The 18,561-nt window shown below is 36.1% G+C and overlaps 1 protein-coding gene across 1 annotated transcript; it reads right to left on the reverse strand.

Annotated features, from left to right (window-relative positions):
* Positions 1-569: 569 nt before the first annotated feature.
* On the reverse strand, positions 570-17,682 carry LOC127801541 (protein EXECUTER 1, chloroplastic). Its single transcript, XM_052336765.1, has 12 exons — positions 17,081-17,682; positions 13,453-13,569; positions 13,292-13,357; positions 12,457-12,563; positions 11,227-11,308; positions 8,927-9,643; positions 8,656-8,779; positions 8,308-8,477; positions 4,838-4,912; positions 4,597-4,689; positions 4,327-4,473; positions 570-1,092 (listed from the first exon to the last, which is right to left on the reverse strand). Exons 1-11 carry the CDS (start codon positions 17,507-17,509, stop codon positions 4,381-4,383), a joined length of 2,073 nt encoding a protein of 690 aa, XP_052192725.1. The 5' UTR covers positions 17,510-17,682; the 3' UTR covers positions 570-1,092; positions 4,327-4,380.
* Between the last annotated feature and the right edge of the window lie 879 nt (positions 17,683-18,561).

Raw genomic sequence — 18,561 nt, forward strand, 5'->3', positions numbered from 1 at the left:
AACAACAAAAAATTCAAATAGTCACACCAAAAAACCGTGAAAATACAAGGGACATCTCTACTACCCTATACTAGTACCCTAACAATGTCATCTTTGTATTCGAATCCTAACCACGAGCAAAGAAACCTCACCAAACACTAGTTGCTACTTAAATTCTCTAACAAAAGCTATTACTGGTCATCCCAGTATTGATCATCAACAGCCTCCCACAGTAATAAATCCATATCTCACTAACAGGGGCTTCTTTTTGAGGCCCAAGACTCGTAATTAATTAAAGAAGCATCATTTCTCAGAAAAGTTCATGAATTATGAATATAATAAAATGCCACAACTATAAATGTTTACTTAAGCTATAAAAGAAAAAACTAGACTGATTTTACTTCTAGGCATCAACCAAATACCCAGAGAGAACTACATAAGCTCTGAGAGAGAAAGGGAAAGAAAAGGATTCATGCAAAAACAGAGAAGGGAACCTGCTGAAATATTTCTTGGCACAACTACTGCACCCTAATTGGCTATCCATTGAATCCTAGGGATTTTGAAGAAAAGAACTGAAGGAAAGACGAGAATAAAATAAATAGAGAAGTCAAAATAGATCTTAGTTGATCATAGTATGGGTTAGACTAAGCTCTTGGGATCTGATCTTCTCAAAATCCCAACTCTTGGTATTTTACAATCTCCAACCTAATCCTGAATCGCAACAGTTCTGGCAAGTAATCCAGATGTGAAAACAAGAATGCAATAACAAAGATACCTGCTCATCTCCTACAGTTTAGACAAGCCTTTACTTGTTTGCATTTATCAATGCTGCTAATGATTCACATGTTCTACTGGAAGACTGCCCAAAATATATATATAAAAAGCATAAAGGCCAAGGATTCACCACATCACGAAGTTTCAGTGGTTACTGGTTACCCAAAGATAAACAGCATCTCCCAACTTCCGTTGGTACTGCCACTATGGCTTAAATGCTTGATGATGCTTAATAGCTAACAGATACAATGGTGCTCTGCAAGCAATCCGCAAGGGGCTCCACAATATAGCTTGCACCAGCTCCACATTAAGTACCTCTTGGCAACAAATATCATCAATCTGCAAATGGAAACAAAAGATGACTAAATGTATGTCCCCTGCTAAGAAAAAGTAGGCAGCAAACAGTAAATGATACGAATGAATATCAAAAAGTGCACTGAATTTAGAGGGACAACCTAAAAGACGATGTTGCTAGACAAGCTTGGATTTTCTGGAAATGATTTTGATTTTGGTAAACATATTCTTACGAAGATTAACCTCAACAACCCTTCTAACAAATCTCTCTAAGAAAATGTCATATTCTGGCCGGAGCATCTACAATTTCAAGGTAGCATGAACCATATCTCATATGAGAATCACCCAACTCGATCAGGTATAATAATTCAACTTGCTGGATGTTGATTATCTGGGTCACTACCAGAGCTTCAGTATTTTTGCATTAAAAACAAAAGTTTGCATAGACTCCTTCAACCACCAAAAAGAGAAAAGGAAAAGTGATATCTGATGATTGTGGGCCTCACAGTCATTCAATGCACCAAACCACAGGTTTGCCATGTATTTACCAAGGAATCCCAACAGACATGAGTATGCATACTGCATCATGCCATTCTATACAATCAGTTATCAGTACAAGGCTTCTATGCAATCAGCTGCAGAAGGTTCTCTGTTGAGTGCACAAATCAAATCGTCAGAAGGGTTTGGATTCACTTTTCTGTAGTAGAATACAATGTGCACATTGCTATTGAGCTGCCAGCCTGATGCACACAAGGAATCATAGTGCACAATAGATAGATGGGGGGTACTGGGAGATAGATGGGGGTGGCGGCAGTTACTACTAAATGACATAGCGGGGCCATGAAAGTGGAAGAATGTCCTCTGAAGATGGTTAAGATCCCTGTTTATAGTCAAGGATGGGACATAATGTCAGTGTACAAGAACGGATCTGCATAGAGATGGCAAACAAGGTAAGAGAAGGGCAGAGTCAACCCAACCTACAATTGCCTGTTTAAAGGTCTTAAATCAGGTAAAAAATGGGTTTGGATACAAGCCCATTATTTTCCAGGTTGGGTTAACAAAACCTGTCTTACCTGTTTATATCCCAATTATAGATCAGTAGTTGTGGACAAAAGGTTTAGTTTTCTGGTTTACATTAAGTTTCAGACGTGGTTGAGGCAGAGAGAAGATTGAGGAAAGGGAAGCTAGGGGTTTTACTTCAGGTAGGCAAACTGGGGATTTAAGATCAGACGGCAAGCTGAGTTTGTGAGAGAGAGAGTAATCAGGGAAACACAAAAGAAAACCAGAAAAAGGAAGAAGTGCAAAAGAAAAGGAAAGTGGGGTCACTTGAAGGCTGTGGCATACAGGGAGATCAAAGAAAAGAACATCATGTCTATGAGAGCCAAGATCCCCACCTAGCAAGATTGAAGAAAAGAAATAGAAGAGAGAAAGAGGGGGGAAGAAGGAAGCTATCACCAATCCACCATGTCAGGTGAGCCAAGACCACCTCCTGGCAATGCTGACTGGCACTTTAGTGAATGAGCAAGAGTAGGAGGACAGAACAAGAGCATGCGAGAGAGAGAGAGAGAGAGAGAATATGATTTAAATGGGGAAGTCATGGACTGAGTGGAAAAGCTTCTTTTTTTTTCCTTTCTTTTTTTATAGATAGAAGGCTGAGTGGAAAAGTTAACCAGCTAAATGGGTAATAAATCCCCAGGTTGGGGGTGGGTTAAGGGGTTAATTGCAGGATTTTTTGACAAGTCGAGTTGGATTGCTGTCCCAGATATATACCCATCCATTTCCATTCCTAGATGTGGGTAATTCATCACAGGCTACCATTCTACCATTGGGAAGACACCATCATTCTACCATTGGGAAGACAGCATTGATCAAGGGGGTGGTGGTGATAACAGCATAGTCTATTTTGACATTGTAGGGGCAGGACAACCCACTTTCTGATCAGGCTCTTTTTCTAGTAATTGGTCAAGACCAAGTAAGGGATGATGAGTATGACTTGATGAAAACCATCATCCATCAGTCCTTGAAAATCTCACATGAAGAGAGACCTACTTAGAGAAACCTGAGCTGGTCTGAAACTTACAAACTAAGATTTGTCTTTTGGAGCTTGAGCTTCTCCATAGCACAGGCAGTGCATATGTAGATCTCACTTCTATATATAAGGAAAGGGCACTGCAAGGCAAGCAACAATATGCTGAGTAGAACGCTTTAAGAGAAAGTTCTCTCGCTCAACCGAGAAGGTGTGAGCACCCTCATGGCAAAGGTCTTTGATGAACACTCAAGTGGAGAGTTTCCTAATCGAGTTAAAAGAGAGCCACAAAGTGTCTTATAGCAAGCGGGTAATGTGGAGCTCTTCATCAAAGAGATCCAGCAAACAAGCCAAGAATGTGTCTCAAATGTCCAAGAGAGCTTGGGCAAAGAGTTATATTGGCCACCCACCAGAGGTGTCAAAGGTATTGCTATGATAATGGCAAGTAGTGAGGGCACCAAGTGTGCTAACTTGCTTGATTGAGTCTTCATCCTTCGAAGGAGATAGTATAGAAATGTATGTACCATCTCACAAATCTAGAACTTGAGTCACGTATGAAGGGCTCCTTGAAATGAGAGGCTAAGAAAAATTTACAAACACCAACACACAGCTGATCAAGCACGCCACCTAAGAAGACTATCGCATGCATACAAACATCAGCACCTGCTATTCAATCCAAGACTGGAAAAATATAGCTTACTTCAAATTTGCATTAGAGCCCAAGATGATGATGAACAAGGTTTTGACTTTTGAGCATGAGTGCAGCCCACACTACCCTTAGCTCATTACAAACATCACACTCAACAAAGAAAAAACATAATGCATGTCCTTCAAGGTGTATATTAATATATACAGTTTACTTAATTAACTTCCAAGATTGTGAGGTGTCCATGAATTGTTCAATTTGATTCATTATACCTCCCTTCTCTCGCTGTGTACATGTATGTACGTAACATATTGGAACAGGGGTATGTCAACCTACATGTAAGTACCAAAAATGAGAGATTTGGATTCTCTTCTACAAACTGTTATTTCACACTACAGTAAGGTTTAACCACTCAATATTAAAACATTCATACAAAGACATGCAACCGGGACCAAAAATGACAGGATTGGTTTCTCCTCTAGTCTCTCCTTTCAAATAATAATAAGGTTAATCCATGTGCAAGCACATATTTCAATTCCAAAGTGATAAACATTTTTTAATGCAGAAAAATTTGAAGCAAGACCTACTATATTGGTCAAGAACTTACCTACAAAATCTGAACAAAAGAATAAACAAACTCTAACTTTTGTACAAAGAGAATCTACTCTTGCAGCCTCAGCCGACTGAAGAATACCAAGAAATGATACTCAGGAGCCCAGTACACAAAGCCAACAACTGGCCCTCCCTTTATATACTGCACAAATTACAAATTCAAGGTATCAAGCAATCAATATCAACCTGAGAAAATTAAAACAAAGCACAATTTGAAGAGGACTCATAACAACTAAGGCAAACCAAAATAGTCAAGATAATGTACCTTTCCATCCAGAATAACAAGCTCACCATCAACCCAGCGAGGACTTTGAAATCCAGGCTCAGCAAGCCTCCCTTGACCCTTGTATCGAGCAATCTGAATCACAAATAAATCAGAAGAAGAACCTCAGCTAATGCAATGCAGTATGAGGTCCAGTTTCTAAGAGGATCTATGCTACATAAGGGAGGAAAAGAAACACAGAAAAAGGAAGGTTGCTAATTCAATATTCACAAACAAGATATACCACTCCAAATTCTTCTGGAATTATTCCTTTATGAGGAAGCTGATATCTTTTTCCAACTTTTGCACGGAAAGCTACCTGTATAAAAAGACAAACATTGCCACACCGCGATGGCTTAGAGAAACAAACTAGAAAGCAGGATATAATTCTACATGTTATTTTAACAAAGTTCAACAAGTTAGTAGAAGCAAGTCATGCCAAGAGTTATCAGCAGTCCTGAACCAAAGAAGCCCTTTCTTTGACAATGTTATAATATTATAGGAAGTGAAAAAGAATATAGACAATGAATTTAAAACATATACTGGGAAGGAAGTTTGATTGATGCTAATTCAACAATAAGACTGCAGACCATTTCATAAAACTAATGAAGAAAGCAGTGGGATGTGATTGCAATTTGCACTATTGGTGCAGTACAAAATGATGTCTATGAATAAAGGTTTCACAGGGTGGTTGCTATACAGTTCACATATATAATTCACAAAAACCAACAGAGAGAGAGAGAGAGAACGAACTTTCCTGAATTAACCTCTTCCCACATAATCTGATATAGTGTGAAAAGGGCCATTGTATGTGAAGCACGAGTTATAAGGTTTTTTTTTTAAAAACCCAAATCAGGTAGTTTCTAAGTTTCTTTCCCTAAACCATGAATGCATAAGCCTATTTCACAAACTGAGACAGCTTTTAATAGTAAGTCTTTGCAACAATACCATCACAACCCTTAATCCTACTAGGTGGGATCAGATAAATGAATTCTAGACCTCTACCCATCTCTATCCATGTTATGTTATATCCCTTATAAGGCTATCATATATCATGTCTTTAAGGGTTTCCCACCAAGATTTATTTGGTTTTCCTCTGTACCACTTTTGCTACAAACACCCTCCACTTCATCCACTTGCCTCATAAGTGCACCTACCAGACTTCTTCTAACATGTCCCAACCATCTTACTCACGTTTCCCTCATCTTGTCTTCAATAAATGCACCACTTCAACCTTATGTCTTATTGAAGTGGTTGTGTAATAATGAATTGAAAATGAAATCTTTCTTCTTTTTTCCCAGGGTGATCGTGTATGCTTAAGAATTCACATTTGAACTATATTATACACACTAATGGTAAACTTTTGCACAAAGAACATAACTTGTCAAATACTTTTACTAAAAAGTCAAAACAAAAAAGGAAGGATAAAAAGAAAAAACTGCACGGTTTGGCCAAAACATAACAATCTTTCTGAATTAACTATTAACTCTTTAGCAGCTAAAAGCCTAAAATGCAGTAGACACATGTAATAGCAATGAGATGCATTGGGGGTCAGACACAAATGAGAATACAAGCAGGGTTTTTATGTATAAATAAGTTTCCTTGTTTTGTAGAGGAGTAGACAGCCATAACCTAATTAAGTAGATATGATCAAACAGAAGGCTTTTACTTTATTTATCCAGAGTAATCAAAATAAGAGCTCTCATGTTCAATAATCTACATCATCTCTAAGAACTTAATGAAAGAAGCAAACAATAAACAATAAGGTGACTCCGCCCCTCTCCCCCCCCCCAACCAAAAATAATAATAATAATAAATAAATAAATAAACTCTCTCTCTCTCTCTGTGACAAGTTGACTTCAGAGTTTTTTTTTTTTTTTTTTTTGGGGGGGGGGGGGGGGAGGGCAAATCTAGCTTCATCAGAAACACACTAACCCTAGATCTAGTTTCTTCAATCACTGTTGTTAGAATCTTACGATTCACGATTCGAATCGTACGATTCGACTCGATTCATATAGAAATCGAGTCGAATCTATAGGGTGAATCTAAAATCCCTTAGAATCGTACGATTCACGATTCGAATCGTACGATTCGACTCGATTCATATAGAAATCGAGTCGAATTTATAGGGTGAATAAAAAATCCCTTAGAATCAACTATGAATCGGATGAATCGACCGTGAATCGCATGAATAGCACGATTCGTCTGATTCATCCAATTCGTGTGACTTCATCTGCATGTGCGCCTTAATCAAATATTTGTTCGATTTGACTATCTTTGAAAACAAAGAAGATGATGAAAATGATGATGCTCTTGAACTTAAAGATGAAGATGATTGATAACTAGTGAAGATTATGGACAATGGAGCTTATTAGTAACCTTATAGTTGTAGGTTTTTTATTTTTATTTATTATTTTTTTTTTCTAGCTTGTTATTTTGAAAGTGATTTGGTTTGGTACAATTTGAATTTAAAGGCAACATGAATATACTTTTACCTTTTGGTATAATTTTAAACTTAGCAAATATATTTAGAAGTTTATTTATCTATTTATATTTAAAAGAATTGATCATGGTGGGCATATTATTTATTTTCTATGGATATATATTATTTATAGTTTAAATTGAGAATGTGTACCGAATCTTACGATTCGATTCGATTCTCGATTCACGATTCATAAAATAAAGATTTTGATTCTCGATTCGAATCTCGATTTAACAACTATGTCTTCAATATTGCATCCTTCAACAAAAGCACACACTCTAAATGTAGTCCTAACAACACACATAACCTCACCACCTCCCAAAAAAGAAATCATAAACAAAAGCTCATCCAGAAATACAAACAGAAACATTTATTACAATAGAGAAGTAGCAACTGTTAAAGTTGGCTGCAAAATTTGTCTACAAAATGCCCCTTATACTCAAACATGGGAATGATTCTTTTATGTTTTTGTCAAAATATCATTTGGTTATCAACATAAAAGCAACTTAAGAAAGTTTTAAGGAAGCTGTAATCCTTTCACTTCCTTACCTGTCCAACTTCACTCAATCTAAGCACATTTAAAATTAAAAGTAAGATATTATCTAGCAAAATTAGGTTCATAAGAGGGCAGTGAATGTAAATGATAGAAGGATGTGGAAAAACCCTTAAATGATGCAAAAATCACACAGGGAATCAAGGAAAGCCTAAATTAAAAAAGCTTTTAACCAGTATTTTTAAACTGCTTACATCATTTATGCTTTGCTGCTACTTTTACTGCCACTAGAAACTTCAGGCTAGTGGAATCAGAATTCAAAGATCCAGTTGCATATTCAATAATCCAGAGTCCATAATTTATAACTCTCCAACTTAATTGAGGGAAGACACTAGCTTGAGAAGGAAAGTAAGAAGTAGAAAAGGATAACAATAACCCAATCATAACAAAGTTCTTAATTTTCAGTAAAATAAGAGCAATAGAAGGTTGCTTGTAAACAAGATCTCCAATAGACTTGCCAATTAGCATAAACATGATTTCATATGTGTAAGTAAAATGTATAAATCAACTGAACACATTGATATTCTAGTTACAGATAATAAATTACTAGAACAAATCCTGAATCAATAAATGGACAGAACTAGACCCCATAAACAGATAGCTAGAGTTCAGCAACATTATGACACAATGGTTGTGTCATAAAACTGGCATTTAAATTATCTGGCAATGTTCAAATTACCTGACCAGCTGGCACATAAGGATCCCCAGTTAATTTTACAGCTTCAACATACTCATAAAACTCAAGATTTGAAGGCTCCTTGGCACCATCATCTTCTTGCCACTGACCAAATTTACGTCTCAGATGAATGACTTCTGAAGAATAAAGCCCATGTGTACCAATATAGAGTCCTGGTAAGAACAGAACACTCTTAAAATGTTTCACAGAGGGTGGCTAAAGCACCTAAGGAAAAATAAAGGCAGTCAAGTAGAAGACAGAACAGGCATAAGCAACCATCAGCACTACAATAAACAATAACAAAATAGCATCAGATGGCAGCATGAGATAAGCAATTTTTAAATGAATTACCATTTAAAGGATCGGGACATGCTGGGATCTCAATGCGGTTAAAAGTAGTTGACCCAGAGAGTAACTGACGACTTTGAGCCTGGCTGAGTGTGAGTTTTATCAATTCCCCAACATCTTTAAGCACCTACATAAGAAGTATTAAATTATAAAAGCAATTTAACTTCCTCCTCTTTTTTTTTTTTAATAACAGTAAGTTGAGTAAAGCATTATAGACAGCCATTCTGCAAAAATAGGAAAGAAAAGCTGTGTGATGCAGGAGGTAGAAACTAACCTTCATGGGTATCTTTCCCTTGCCAATGAACTTTGCAAGATCAAACATAATATGGTCAATGCTGCGTTGGCCCTGAAGCTTAGCTTTTTTACTCCGTGGAATCAGTCCTTTGCTAGAAGGAACCTGTTGGTTGTCATCCTTCTCTATGGAAAAAGAAAACGATGAGTGCCTCTTTTTCTCAAGCCTAGCTGGTACTCGAATAAAATTGTTAGGTCCACTGTTGGAAACTCTCTCCATAAGACCACCAACAACAACCTTAACTGCAATTTCACTGGCTTCTTCACCATCAAGAATTCCACCACCAGCATCCATTTCTATCTCTTCCTGCTCTTTGTCACTTTCAACTTTATCTTCATGTTCTGCATCTACAGTTTCTAACTCACTATCATTCTCTTCTTCATCTTCCTCATCCATTATTTGTTCAATCACCTTAGATATTAGATCTCGGTCAACCTTTTCAGGAGTTGTCACTTTCAAAACCTTGACCCTAACACCAGGTATCATATCACGCAAAATATTATCAAAACTAGACAACCCCTCTGCAATATCAGAATCATCATCCCTATCTTCACCATCCCCCCTGTCTTCTTTACTAGACAACAGATTAGTTTTCTCTTCATTTGAATCCAAGGGGTTCAAGCTCCCAATAGGCCTTGATGACTTTGATGAAACAAGTGGGAAATCTCGAGGACCTACCTTCCGTCTCAAGTAGACTGCCTGAAAGGTGTGAATTACGTAAGTAGCTCATGCAAAGAACAGCCAATAATACAATGATGAAAATAAGAATACAATATGCAGAAATGTGCTTATTTTAAAATCTCTGCAGATTCATATAGATTTGCAAGTTCGCGTCTGTGTGTGCGTATGCGCATGCATATGTGCACAATGTGGACGAATGCATTCCTAGGTGCATGCACACACAAAAACAGACACCTGTACAATGTCCACGTGTTAAAGGATAAAAGAATGGAAATTCCAACATGTTAAAAGTGATAGATAACCCATCTAGGCACCAGTGAAAACAAAGATGATTAAGGTCATTACTCAGGTAGAAGGACAACCTAAGACGATAAAAAGTTAATCAGCATTGAACAGAACAGAAACAGAAATTTTGCAGGTCAAACCCTCTGCTTCTTGCCTAATTCCCTAGGACGATTACCCTTTGCCTGTTCTTGTCCAGGTATTTTGCCAATCAGTAGACAATGACAACTTTGAGATGCAAAGCAACCACTAAATCAACATTAATGTCCATACAAGAGATGACACCCTAAAAAAGGGGAAAATGAAATTTATTCTCTTATCACAAGAAGTCAACCACTTAACAATCATGGAATTGCCAAGTATGGTAGTTGACATTTATCAATCAATATATTTTTTATATATGATGATCTGGATCTAGCTGATTTTTTGTATATTTTTATTAATCCTTAAAGTTCTCAAAATTGACATAATATGTTGTATCCCTCTTAAGATATAAAGATATACTCATCTTACAATATTATGCAGTAACAAAAGCTTGGGTGCTATTGGAGATGCAGAGTTCAGGAGAAAAGAGATAGCAAAATGTTGGAAAGCAACCATGAAAACATCCTCGTTTTGCACCAATGGACTTGTACTAGATACAAATGTTCCCTTATGTGCACTCTGGCTTCTGCAGCATGTGATGCTAATTCACTAGGGCCACAACTATTATCCCGAAAAGGATCCAGATAAGCAATAAATATATAACCATGTACTTCACATTCACTAACCATGACAATAACCATGTAAAATCTTCATTTTTAACAAGTACACAAACTACTCTTTTATAACTAATCATTAAATATTCTCATGCCTGTGCCAGTCATATGTAACTAGCCATGTATGAATTAAACTAATTCAGGAATTTGTTAAATAATTGTCATTGATAGATACATGTAGTTCCCTTTTTATAATATTTCTAGTGGCACTCTTATGTAACGCTTTGCAGCCATTATTTTTCTGCTCCAATCTAGACTTCTTTCTTGTTTCCAATGTATTGCATCTCTAACAATATTAAAAGGATTACCAAACAACATGCCTAACTAGTATTATATAACAGGCCTTAAATCCCAAAAGGTGAGGTAACCAGTAATATATAAAATTCACAAAAACATAATCTGCAAGCGCAAAGCAGACTGTAATATTTTCAAAGATACTGTTGGTTTCATAAGAGACTCTAGGTTGGCCTCATGGTAAAAACACATCTAGAAATTCTGCAGTTAGCTCAGCTCTAATTCATGCAGAAAACCGCAAAACTGTAGTCCATCAAAGAAAGGTACCTGCTGTTTATATTCACCTTTCTTACCAACAGTAAGAAATATTTCAAAAAGGGGAACACCAGCTGTAGAAGTAGCAAGCTGCCTGAAAAAGGATGGATCATCAATCAAGAAAGAACCTCTAAGAGCATGCAAATGCATCTTGCTTTGGTGAAACCAAGAAGCAACAGATGTACAAGCAAGAACAACATTTCCTAAAATATTAAGCAAATATGCAGTGCAGCAGAGCATTAAGAAAAAGAAATACCTAAGCCCCACACCCAAACACATACAAGACTCTGGCATTTCTGCATATATAGCATCTCTTTATTTTATCATAGATGCAATAACAGATTTGCGGATGCATGCATAATATATTCTTAAAATATCTGGAACAAGGTTAAATACGTCTGGAACTACTTAGAGCAGTAAAGCTAACTTTGGTGGTTGGGAAGGGGGGGCAAGAGAAATACATACCGTGGATATAACTATTCCACCAAGTGAAGTTAAACTGGAAAAGAAGTTAACAGGCAAACAGCAGTACCATGGCGTAGTTTAACACACTTCCAATTGAGAATCACAATAGGTTCAAAAACTGTAAACACGATGAGGTGCCCAGAGATCTATGCATAGCATATAAAAGGAAGGTTGCTCTTGGGGTTGCAACATATGGTGCACTTCAAATTTATCTTTTACTAATAAATAATACTTCTTCTGGTTCTTTTCTATGCTTGACTCACCATACACTTAATAAAAGAGGCATTCTCATCATGCTTGAAATACATGATGCACTTGACTCATCATGTACCAAGCCTTCAGTTATATGCTACAACTGTGAAGATTGGAAAATATCTTAAGCAATAATTATTCCTGGCTGATTTTGTATCTGTTCCATCTTAAACTGAGTGTTCCGTTATCTGCTAAAACAAATAAAGCTAAATATTAGGTGGTGGAATCAGAGAAACCAAAATGCTTATTTTGGTTGTAAGACAGATGATATTCTGATGCGTACAATGTTTCTTATGTGCTCAATACACAAATATAGAAAATTTCTTGGTAGATTTAAAGTAACCAAGCAAATAATGCCTTCACGAGGTGCAAATGATTCCTGAAAAGGAACTAGCAAAAGCAAAGCCTCTTGTCCCCGTGCTCCGTGAGTTAACATTTTTCCTTTTCTTTCACAAGCCTATTTTGCAATATATTTCTTCCCAAACAAAATGCAAATATAAAAAGAAAGCTCTAAATCAAATTTACCTAGGACTATAACTTCTTGCCACATATCTTCCATGTTCTGCACTTATATGTATAATAAGACCATAAGGATCATGAATATCTTCTGAAGTTCCAGACCACCAACCCACCTGACATGCAATAAGGAATATGACCAACATGAAACCAAAAAGGCATATAACAGAACTGCATCTAAACATTTGATGCTTGTAACTAATCTAAAAGGGACGCATGCAAGTCAGAACACTGTTCACAACAAAGTAGAGATCAAAACAACACAAATTATCATAAAATTTGCAGAAGTCTTTAACTACACCAAGAAGTGAAGATTATTAACAATAGTATGTAATAAAGCAATTTTTCCTATTTTATTCATTCTTTTTGGTGATTTCTTGGATGTAGATATATAGGGCTAGTTTTGGGCGTATATTCCAACTGTGTTACCATGTGTGCAGAGTTATAACCACTTTTCAGTGCCAATAATATAGCTTCCCTTGCTTATTAAAAATATGGTAACTATAACAGACAAATAGCATTATAAGAGAGAATTTGTAATTGCAAGTCCTAAGCATATGAGACTAAAAGGTGAAATAAGGACCAGAAGGAATCAGTTAATCGTTCAAGTATGGAAGGTGAAATGGAGAGGATGGGCAGAACGTGATCCATGAATAAGCAGAATATTAAGCAATTATACCACAGTATTTGCGTTTTCATCTCACTAGAAAAACTAAAATATAAGATAGGAAACAGAACAGGGAAAGAAAATGCATTTAGGAGTAAATGATCCACCCAGGAAATTTGACAACTGCAAGATTACAATTGGGAACATAAGCAGCTGGAAATATTTTGGAATGCTCACCAATCCAGTCCCAGCATAATCTCGTATGAAAGCTGCATCTTGATAGCGTTCCTCCTTTATGGCTTTCTGCAGTTGAAATCGATACATGCAAGAAAATAATCAAAGGTTAGGCAGACCAGTTATTTATTTCTAAGAACAACAAAATAAAAAGATTTGCTTACATTTAGGTGAGACATCACTTGGCCAACGGTGTCATTTGTGGCTGCAGCTGCAATAGCCACTTTAAGCCTAGCAGCATCTTTATAATCCTCTTTATTAACAGAATGAGCTAATTGTGACTGTGGAGATGCAAAGTGCCAACATATAAGTAGTGCAGTAATAATTGGAAAAGATAAGCCAAGAATGGAACTAACAAACCCAAAATCAGGAAAAGTAATGCATAAAATAGGAACATTGAAGCTAAAATATCCTTTTACAATAAACGTATGAAAAATTGCAAAAACAATGAAATTCATAATGCTGAGGCAGCAAGGAATGACTTAGCTTCCTGGCCTAAATAAAACCAACAAGAGGCGTATGCTACAGGTGAATTCAGGAATTATAAGTTAAGACTCTAAATAAAAGTTGACATGTAAAAATGAAGTGAAGATGTAAGCAACCAGGTCAAACAACCAAATGGCAATGGTAACCTCTGTCACGACCCAAGGTTATAGGAGTAATTGTTCTATTACATGTATTTTTCCTTTGTTGTACTTTAGGCTGCTGTTGTATTGTAAATGAATTGAATTCTGTTTCCCTCTCAAATTCTCTCCCCCTCTGTTTCCTCTGAATTCTCCCCCCTTTCTACTCTCTCATTAGTCATTCCTGATTTCTTCCATAATTCCATTCCAAACCCTAGGTAAACCCTTGGAGCGTGACAACTTCTTGTTCTTTAAGCATATATTGATGTACATAAATATTAAAATTAAACATCCGCAGATATCCATCTTACAACATTATGTTATTCACTGAACTTCAAAAGTTACAGAAAGCATCCAGTTAAGGTACGGTAGTGAAAAGGGCTTGAATTAATAAGTTCCGCATGGATTATCATGTCTACTCCATGTATGCAGTACACATGCAAGAAGAAAAGATACTTTATGCATTAAGGATCACACAGAAAACTTCACCAATGTGATGTTTAGAACTATGATATATATGTATATATGTATTGCTATGAAGAACTATGATTTTTAAAGGAAAATCAAATTACTTAAACAAATGATCATGGATATGTTTTTGTGGATAGCCATAAAAACCTTTTCAACAAATATCTTTTTTTTTCCCTTGGTGGATGAGACCCCCCCCCCCCCCCCAAAAAAAAAAACATGAATACTGAACTTGAGATATAGAAAAACACTTAAGAGTCTAGCGATTTACATTAAACAAATTGAAAAGTGAATATATGAAATGTAAGTCCTGTAAAAATACAAATGTGGATAATGTTACGATAAAATTTGGAAAACAAATTATCCCAAGGGTAGACCAATTCAGATATCTTGAATCAATCATCAAAAAGATTTGGAGATTAATGAAGAATGTTACTCATGGAGTTAAGGCAGAATGGTTAAAATGGAAAAGCACATCTGGTATTTTACGTGATAGTAAGATTCTGTTAAAGGGAAAATTTTACAAGACAACTATAAGACCAGCCTTCTTGTATGATACAAAATGTTGGAAAGTAAAGAACCAATATGTGTAAAGTTTGAATGTAAAAAAGATGAGGATATCATAATAGATGCACGACCATACAAAAACAACAACAACATATCTAGCATTTATCCTACTATGTGAGGTCAGCTACATGAATACTAGACTTCTATATATTTTTATCTTTTGTCATATCTTCATTTAGACCCATACACTTCATATCAAACTTTAATGTCTCTCCCAAAATCTTCTTGGGTCTGTCTCTATCTCTTTTTTTAACTAATTGCTCCATTTCATCTACTCTCCTGACATGAACGTCTTTGGGTCTTCTTCTCACATGACCAAACCATCTTATTCTAGTCTCTCTCATCTTCTCCTCGATTGGTACTACTCTTACCTTATTACGAATAACCTCATTTCTAATTTTATCTTTTCTTGTATGACTGCACATCCATCTTAGCATCATCATCTCTGCTACGCTTGTCTTTTGCTTATGTTGGTATTTAATTGCCTAATATTTTGAGCCATACAACAAAACCGTTCTTATAGTTGTCTTATAAAATTTTCCTTTTAGTTTTAATGGGATTTTACCATCACATAACACCTCCAATGCATTTTTCCATTTTAGCCAACCTGCCTTAATTCTATGCGTGACATCCTCGTGAATTTCTCCATCTTTTTGAAATTAGTAATGAGGTTATTAGTATATCAAAGTAGCTCCTATTGAAAATAAGATGTGAAACATGCTTAAGATTGTATAATCATACGACAAGAAGACCAATACAAGCTCCTATGATGAGAGTGGATGGAATGAAACAAATCTTTAACAAGAGAAGTAGAGGACAAGAAGACCAAGAAAAACTTGGTGCAAGAAACTCTTAAATAAGAAATGAGTTATAAGAACCTTATAAAAGATAAGGTCGTAGATACAAATGATTGGACAGCTAGGATTCATGTAGTCGACCCCATATGGTAGAATTAAGACGTGATATATTGTTGTTGTATAGCTTATAATGAGCCATTTTTACCTGTTGCATAAAGGCTTCTAACTTAAAGGCTTCGCCCTATCATGGTGACTCTGTTAGATGAAAACTTTTAAACAAACTAGGTTCCCATATTTGACCTTGTTTATGATCTTTGACAACAAGAGAACCATGAAGATAGACCAAACAAGAAGCATAAGACAGTAGTTTACTTTCTCCCCTAAGAGGTGAAGTATGAGAGTTCCCCATCATTGGAAGATTATGCATTGATCCATGGTCTAAAAGGGATGAAAGTAGAGATTCGGTAATGGAATGGAATGAATTATAAATGGATGGAATGAAATGGAAGATTATTTCTCTTTGTTTGATAGAGGATAGGATGAAAAATAATGGAATTGGATGGAAATAATGGATAGATGAGAGTCTATTTCCATCCAATCTCCCCCAATTTGGAGGAGACAAAAAATGCTCATTTGAAGGAGATTGGATGGAAAAGGTCCCATCCAATCTCTTTCCATTCCATTATTATTTGGCCTCCCAAACAAATAAAATCTTTTTCCCTCCAATTCCACCTTTCAGTGCAATGCCAAACTTTTCAAGATAACAGATAACGCAAATCTCCAAGAGCCCATTGAACGAGCACTGGTGGGGGCAAGATAACTGCCTTAAGCCCAGCTAATTAATTGGTTATATAAAATCCTTCCTGGCCCTCCGGCTCACAAAGTGTATGTACTTGTGTGCATCTCTCTTTTCTTTTGATGGGTCAAGTAAGATGATGTTTTAAATCGCCTAAACCCATGCAAATGCGATGACATCTTTCTCTCTACCAGTTTCCACACACCATTTTGCGTAGCTGAAATTCACATTCTAAAAGACTTCACCATTTTCTTCGCTCTCAATTTGATGCTGATTGCAACATTAAAAAGTAAAAGCTCAACTATGCAGAATCGAATTCCTAGCGATGCATCTGTCAGTCTCCAATCCAAAATCCAACTAGACACCTAGTTTGAGATTAGAAAAATAAAAAGAAAAAGTAAGTTCAAACAATTCCGGTTCATTTATTCTATAAGCTTAAGTTATTTCTTTGATTTCTCCAGTTGATGCCACCTAATCCGCATTCCAAGTGAACATTTCAACGCAACGAAACAAGTCCAGTATCGCGTACGCGTTAAAGTACCTTAAGAATCGACACGATGCGTTCCTGTTCATCAACCTCCGCGAAATGCCTGCACCATCGTTCCCAATCCCAGTCACCGTCCTCCTCCGAGTCCACACTTCCTCCGCCCACAACATCAACGCTCTTCGCCCCATCTTTGGGAGCGTTGCGGTACGAGCTCACGTAATCATCGAACCTCTTGATAGCATTCCTCAGCGCGTCCTGAATCGCCGAGTCCCACCGCCGGGAGCCACCGGACGGCGAGGGAGCGTCGGAGCCGGTGCTCTGGCAACGGCAGAGGGCGAAGTGATCGGAAACCCCAGGCATAGGGTGCAGAGTCCGAGGCGACGATCGCCTCAATCGGAACGGGCTCTGGAAGGCGAATTTGTGAGGGTTTGGATCGGAGCGAGTCGACGGCGAAGCGAAGGTCGGCGCTGAGATCGACGCCATAAATCATGAGAGAGAGAGAGAGAGTACTGTGAAGGTCGGTTGGGATAAGGATGATGAAGAAGTTGGAGAAGGGGGAGAGTGGACCAAAGCGCCGTCGTATCCCCGGTGGTGCTGGTGGTGGTGGTAGTGGTGCTGGAAGTGCAACTAATAAGAGGTCCACAAGTTTCTCTTTGGCTTTCTACAATTTCTGGTCCCAAACTAAGCTTAACAATTCTTTTCTTATTATTATTTATTATTACTATTGTGGCCACGCTTTTTCTATTGAATAATCACTGAAATATCGAAACGTTTTGAATTTTTTAAAATATTTCTTATTTTAAAATATCAAGAAACACAACAAAATAAGTTTTTAAATCATTTCAATAATTTTAAAAATATTTTGAGATTGTTTTATAATATTAAAAACATATTTTCAAAACATATTTTTATTCAAAAATCATATTAAAAACTAAATCAATTTCGTTTCTATTATCTCAACTAAAATACTAGAAATAGGAATAACTTATTTTTATATTTATTACTTGAATGAATAATATAATTTATGCTTATATTAGTTTGAATAATTATTTTTTATATAATTTTTTATATTAAAAATAATATTTACAAAAAATATTCTTTCATTTTTTTATTTATTTGTTTTCCTATAATTTTAATTTCCTATGTTTTTAAAAATATATTTTCTTCACTTTCACTTCATATCTTATATTCTTATTTTCATTTTCGTGCAACCTAAATTTATATTAAGATAAATATTAAAAAAATATAAAAAGTCATACACACAAATAAGTTTGACAAATAATCTTCATAAATTTTGGTGTGACATGTAAATTTATAATAATTCTATCTAAATTCATAATAGTAATTAATTTTATATAGAACTATTGTGAATTTACACATATAAGTCAATTTATAATAATTATTTATCAAATTTAGTCATGAAATTAGCATTTTCCTTAAGGTAGCATTTGTTAAAATAAATAAGATAAGTTTATATTAAAATAAGATTGTAATGCTTTTCAAACCAATACACTAAATGGTCAAAATAAGACTAT

This window comes from Diospyros lotus, chromosome 5 (assembly GCF_014633365.1).
Source record: "Diospyros lotus cultivar Yz01 chromosome 5, ASM1463336v1, whole genome shotgun sequence".
NCBI lineage: Eukaryota > Viridiplantae > Streptophyta > Magnoliopsida > Ericales > Ebenaceae > Diospyros > Diospyros lotus.

Coding starts and splice junctions, on each gene's coding strand:
- LOC127801541 (XM_052336765.1), bottom strand. CDS start 17,509: ATGGCGTCGATCTCAGCGCCGACCTTCGCTTCGCCGTCGACTCGCTCC. Junction 13,570..17,080: donor GCATCGTGTCGATTCTTAAG/GTACTTTAACGC, acceptor GCATCTCCACAG/TCACAATTAGCTCATTCTGT. Junction 4,913..8,307: donor CTTATGTGCCAGCTGGTCAG/GTAATTTGAACA, acceptor CTTTTTATACAG/GTAGCTTTCCGTGCAAAAGT.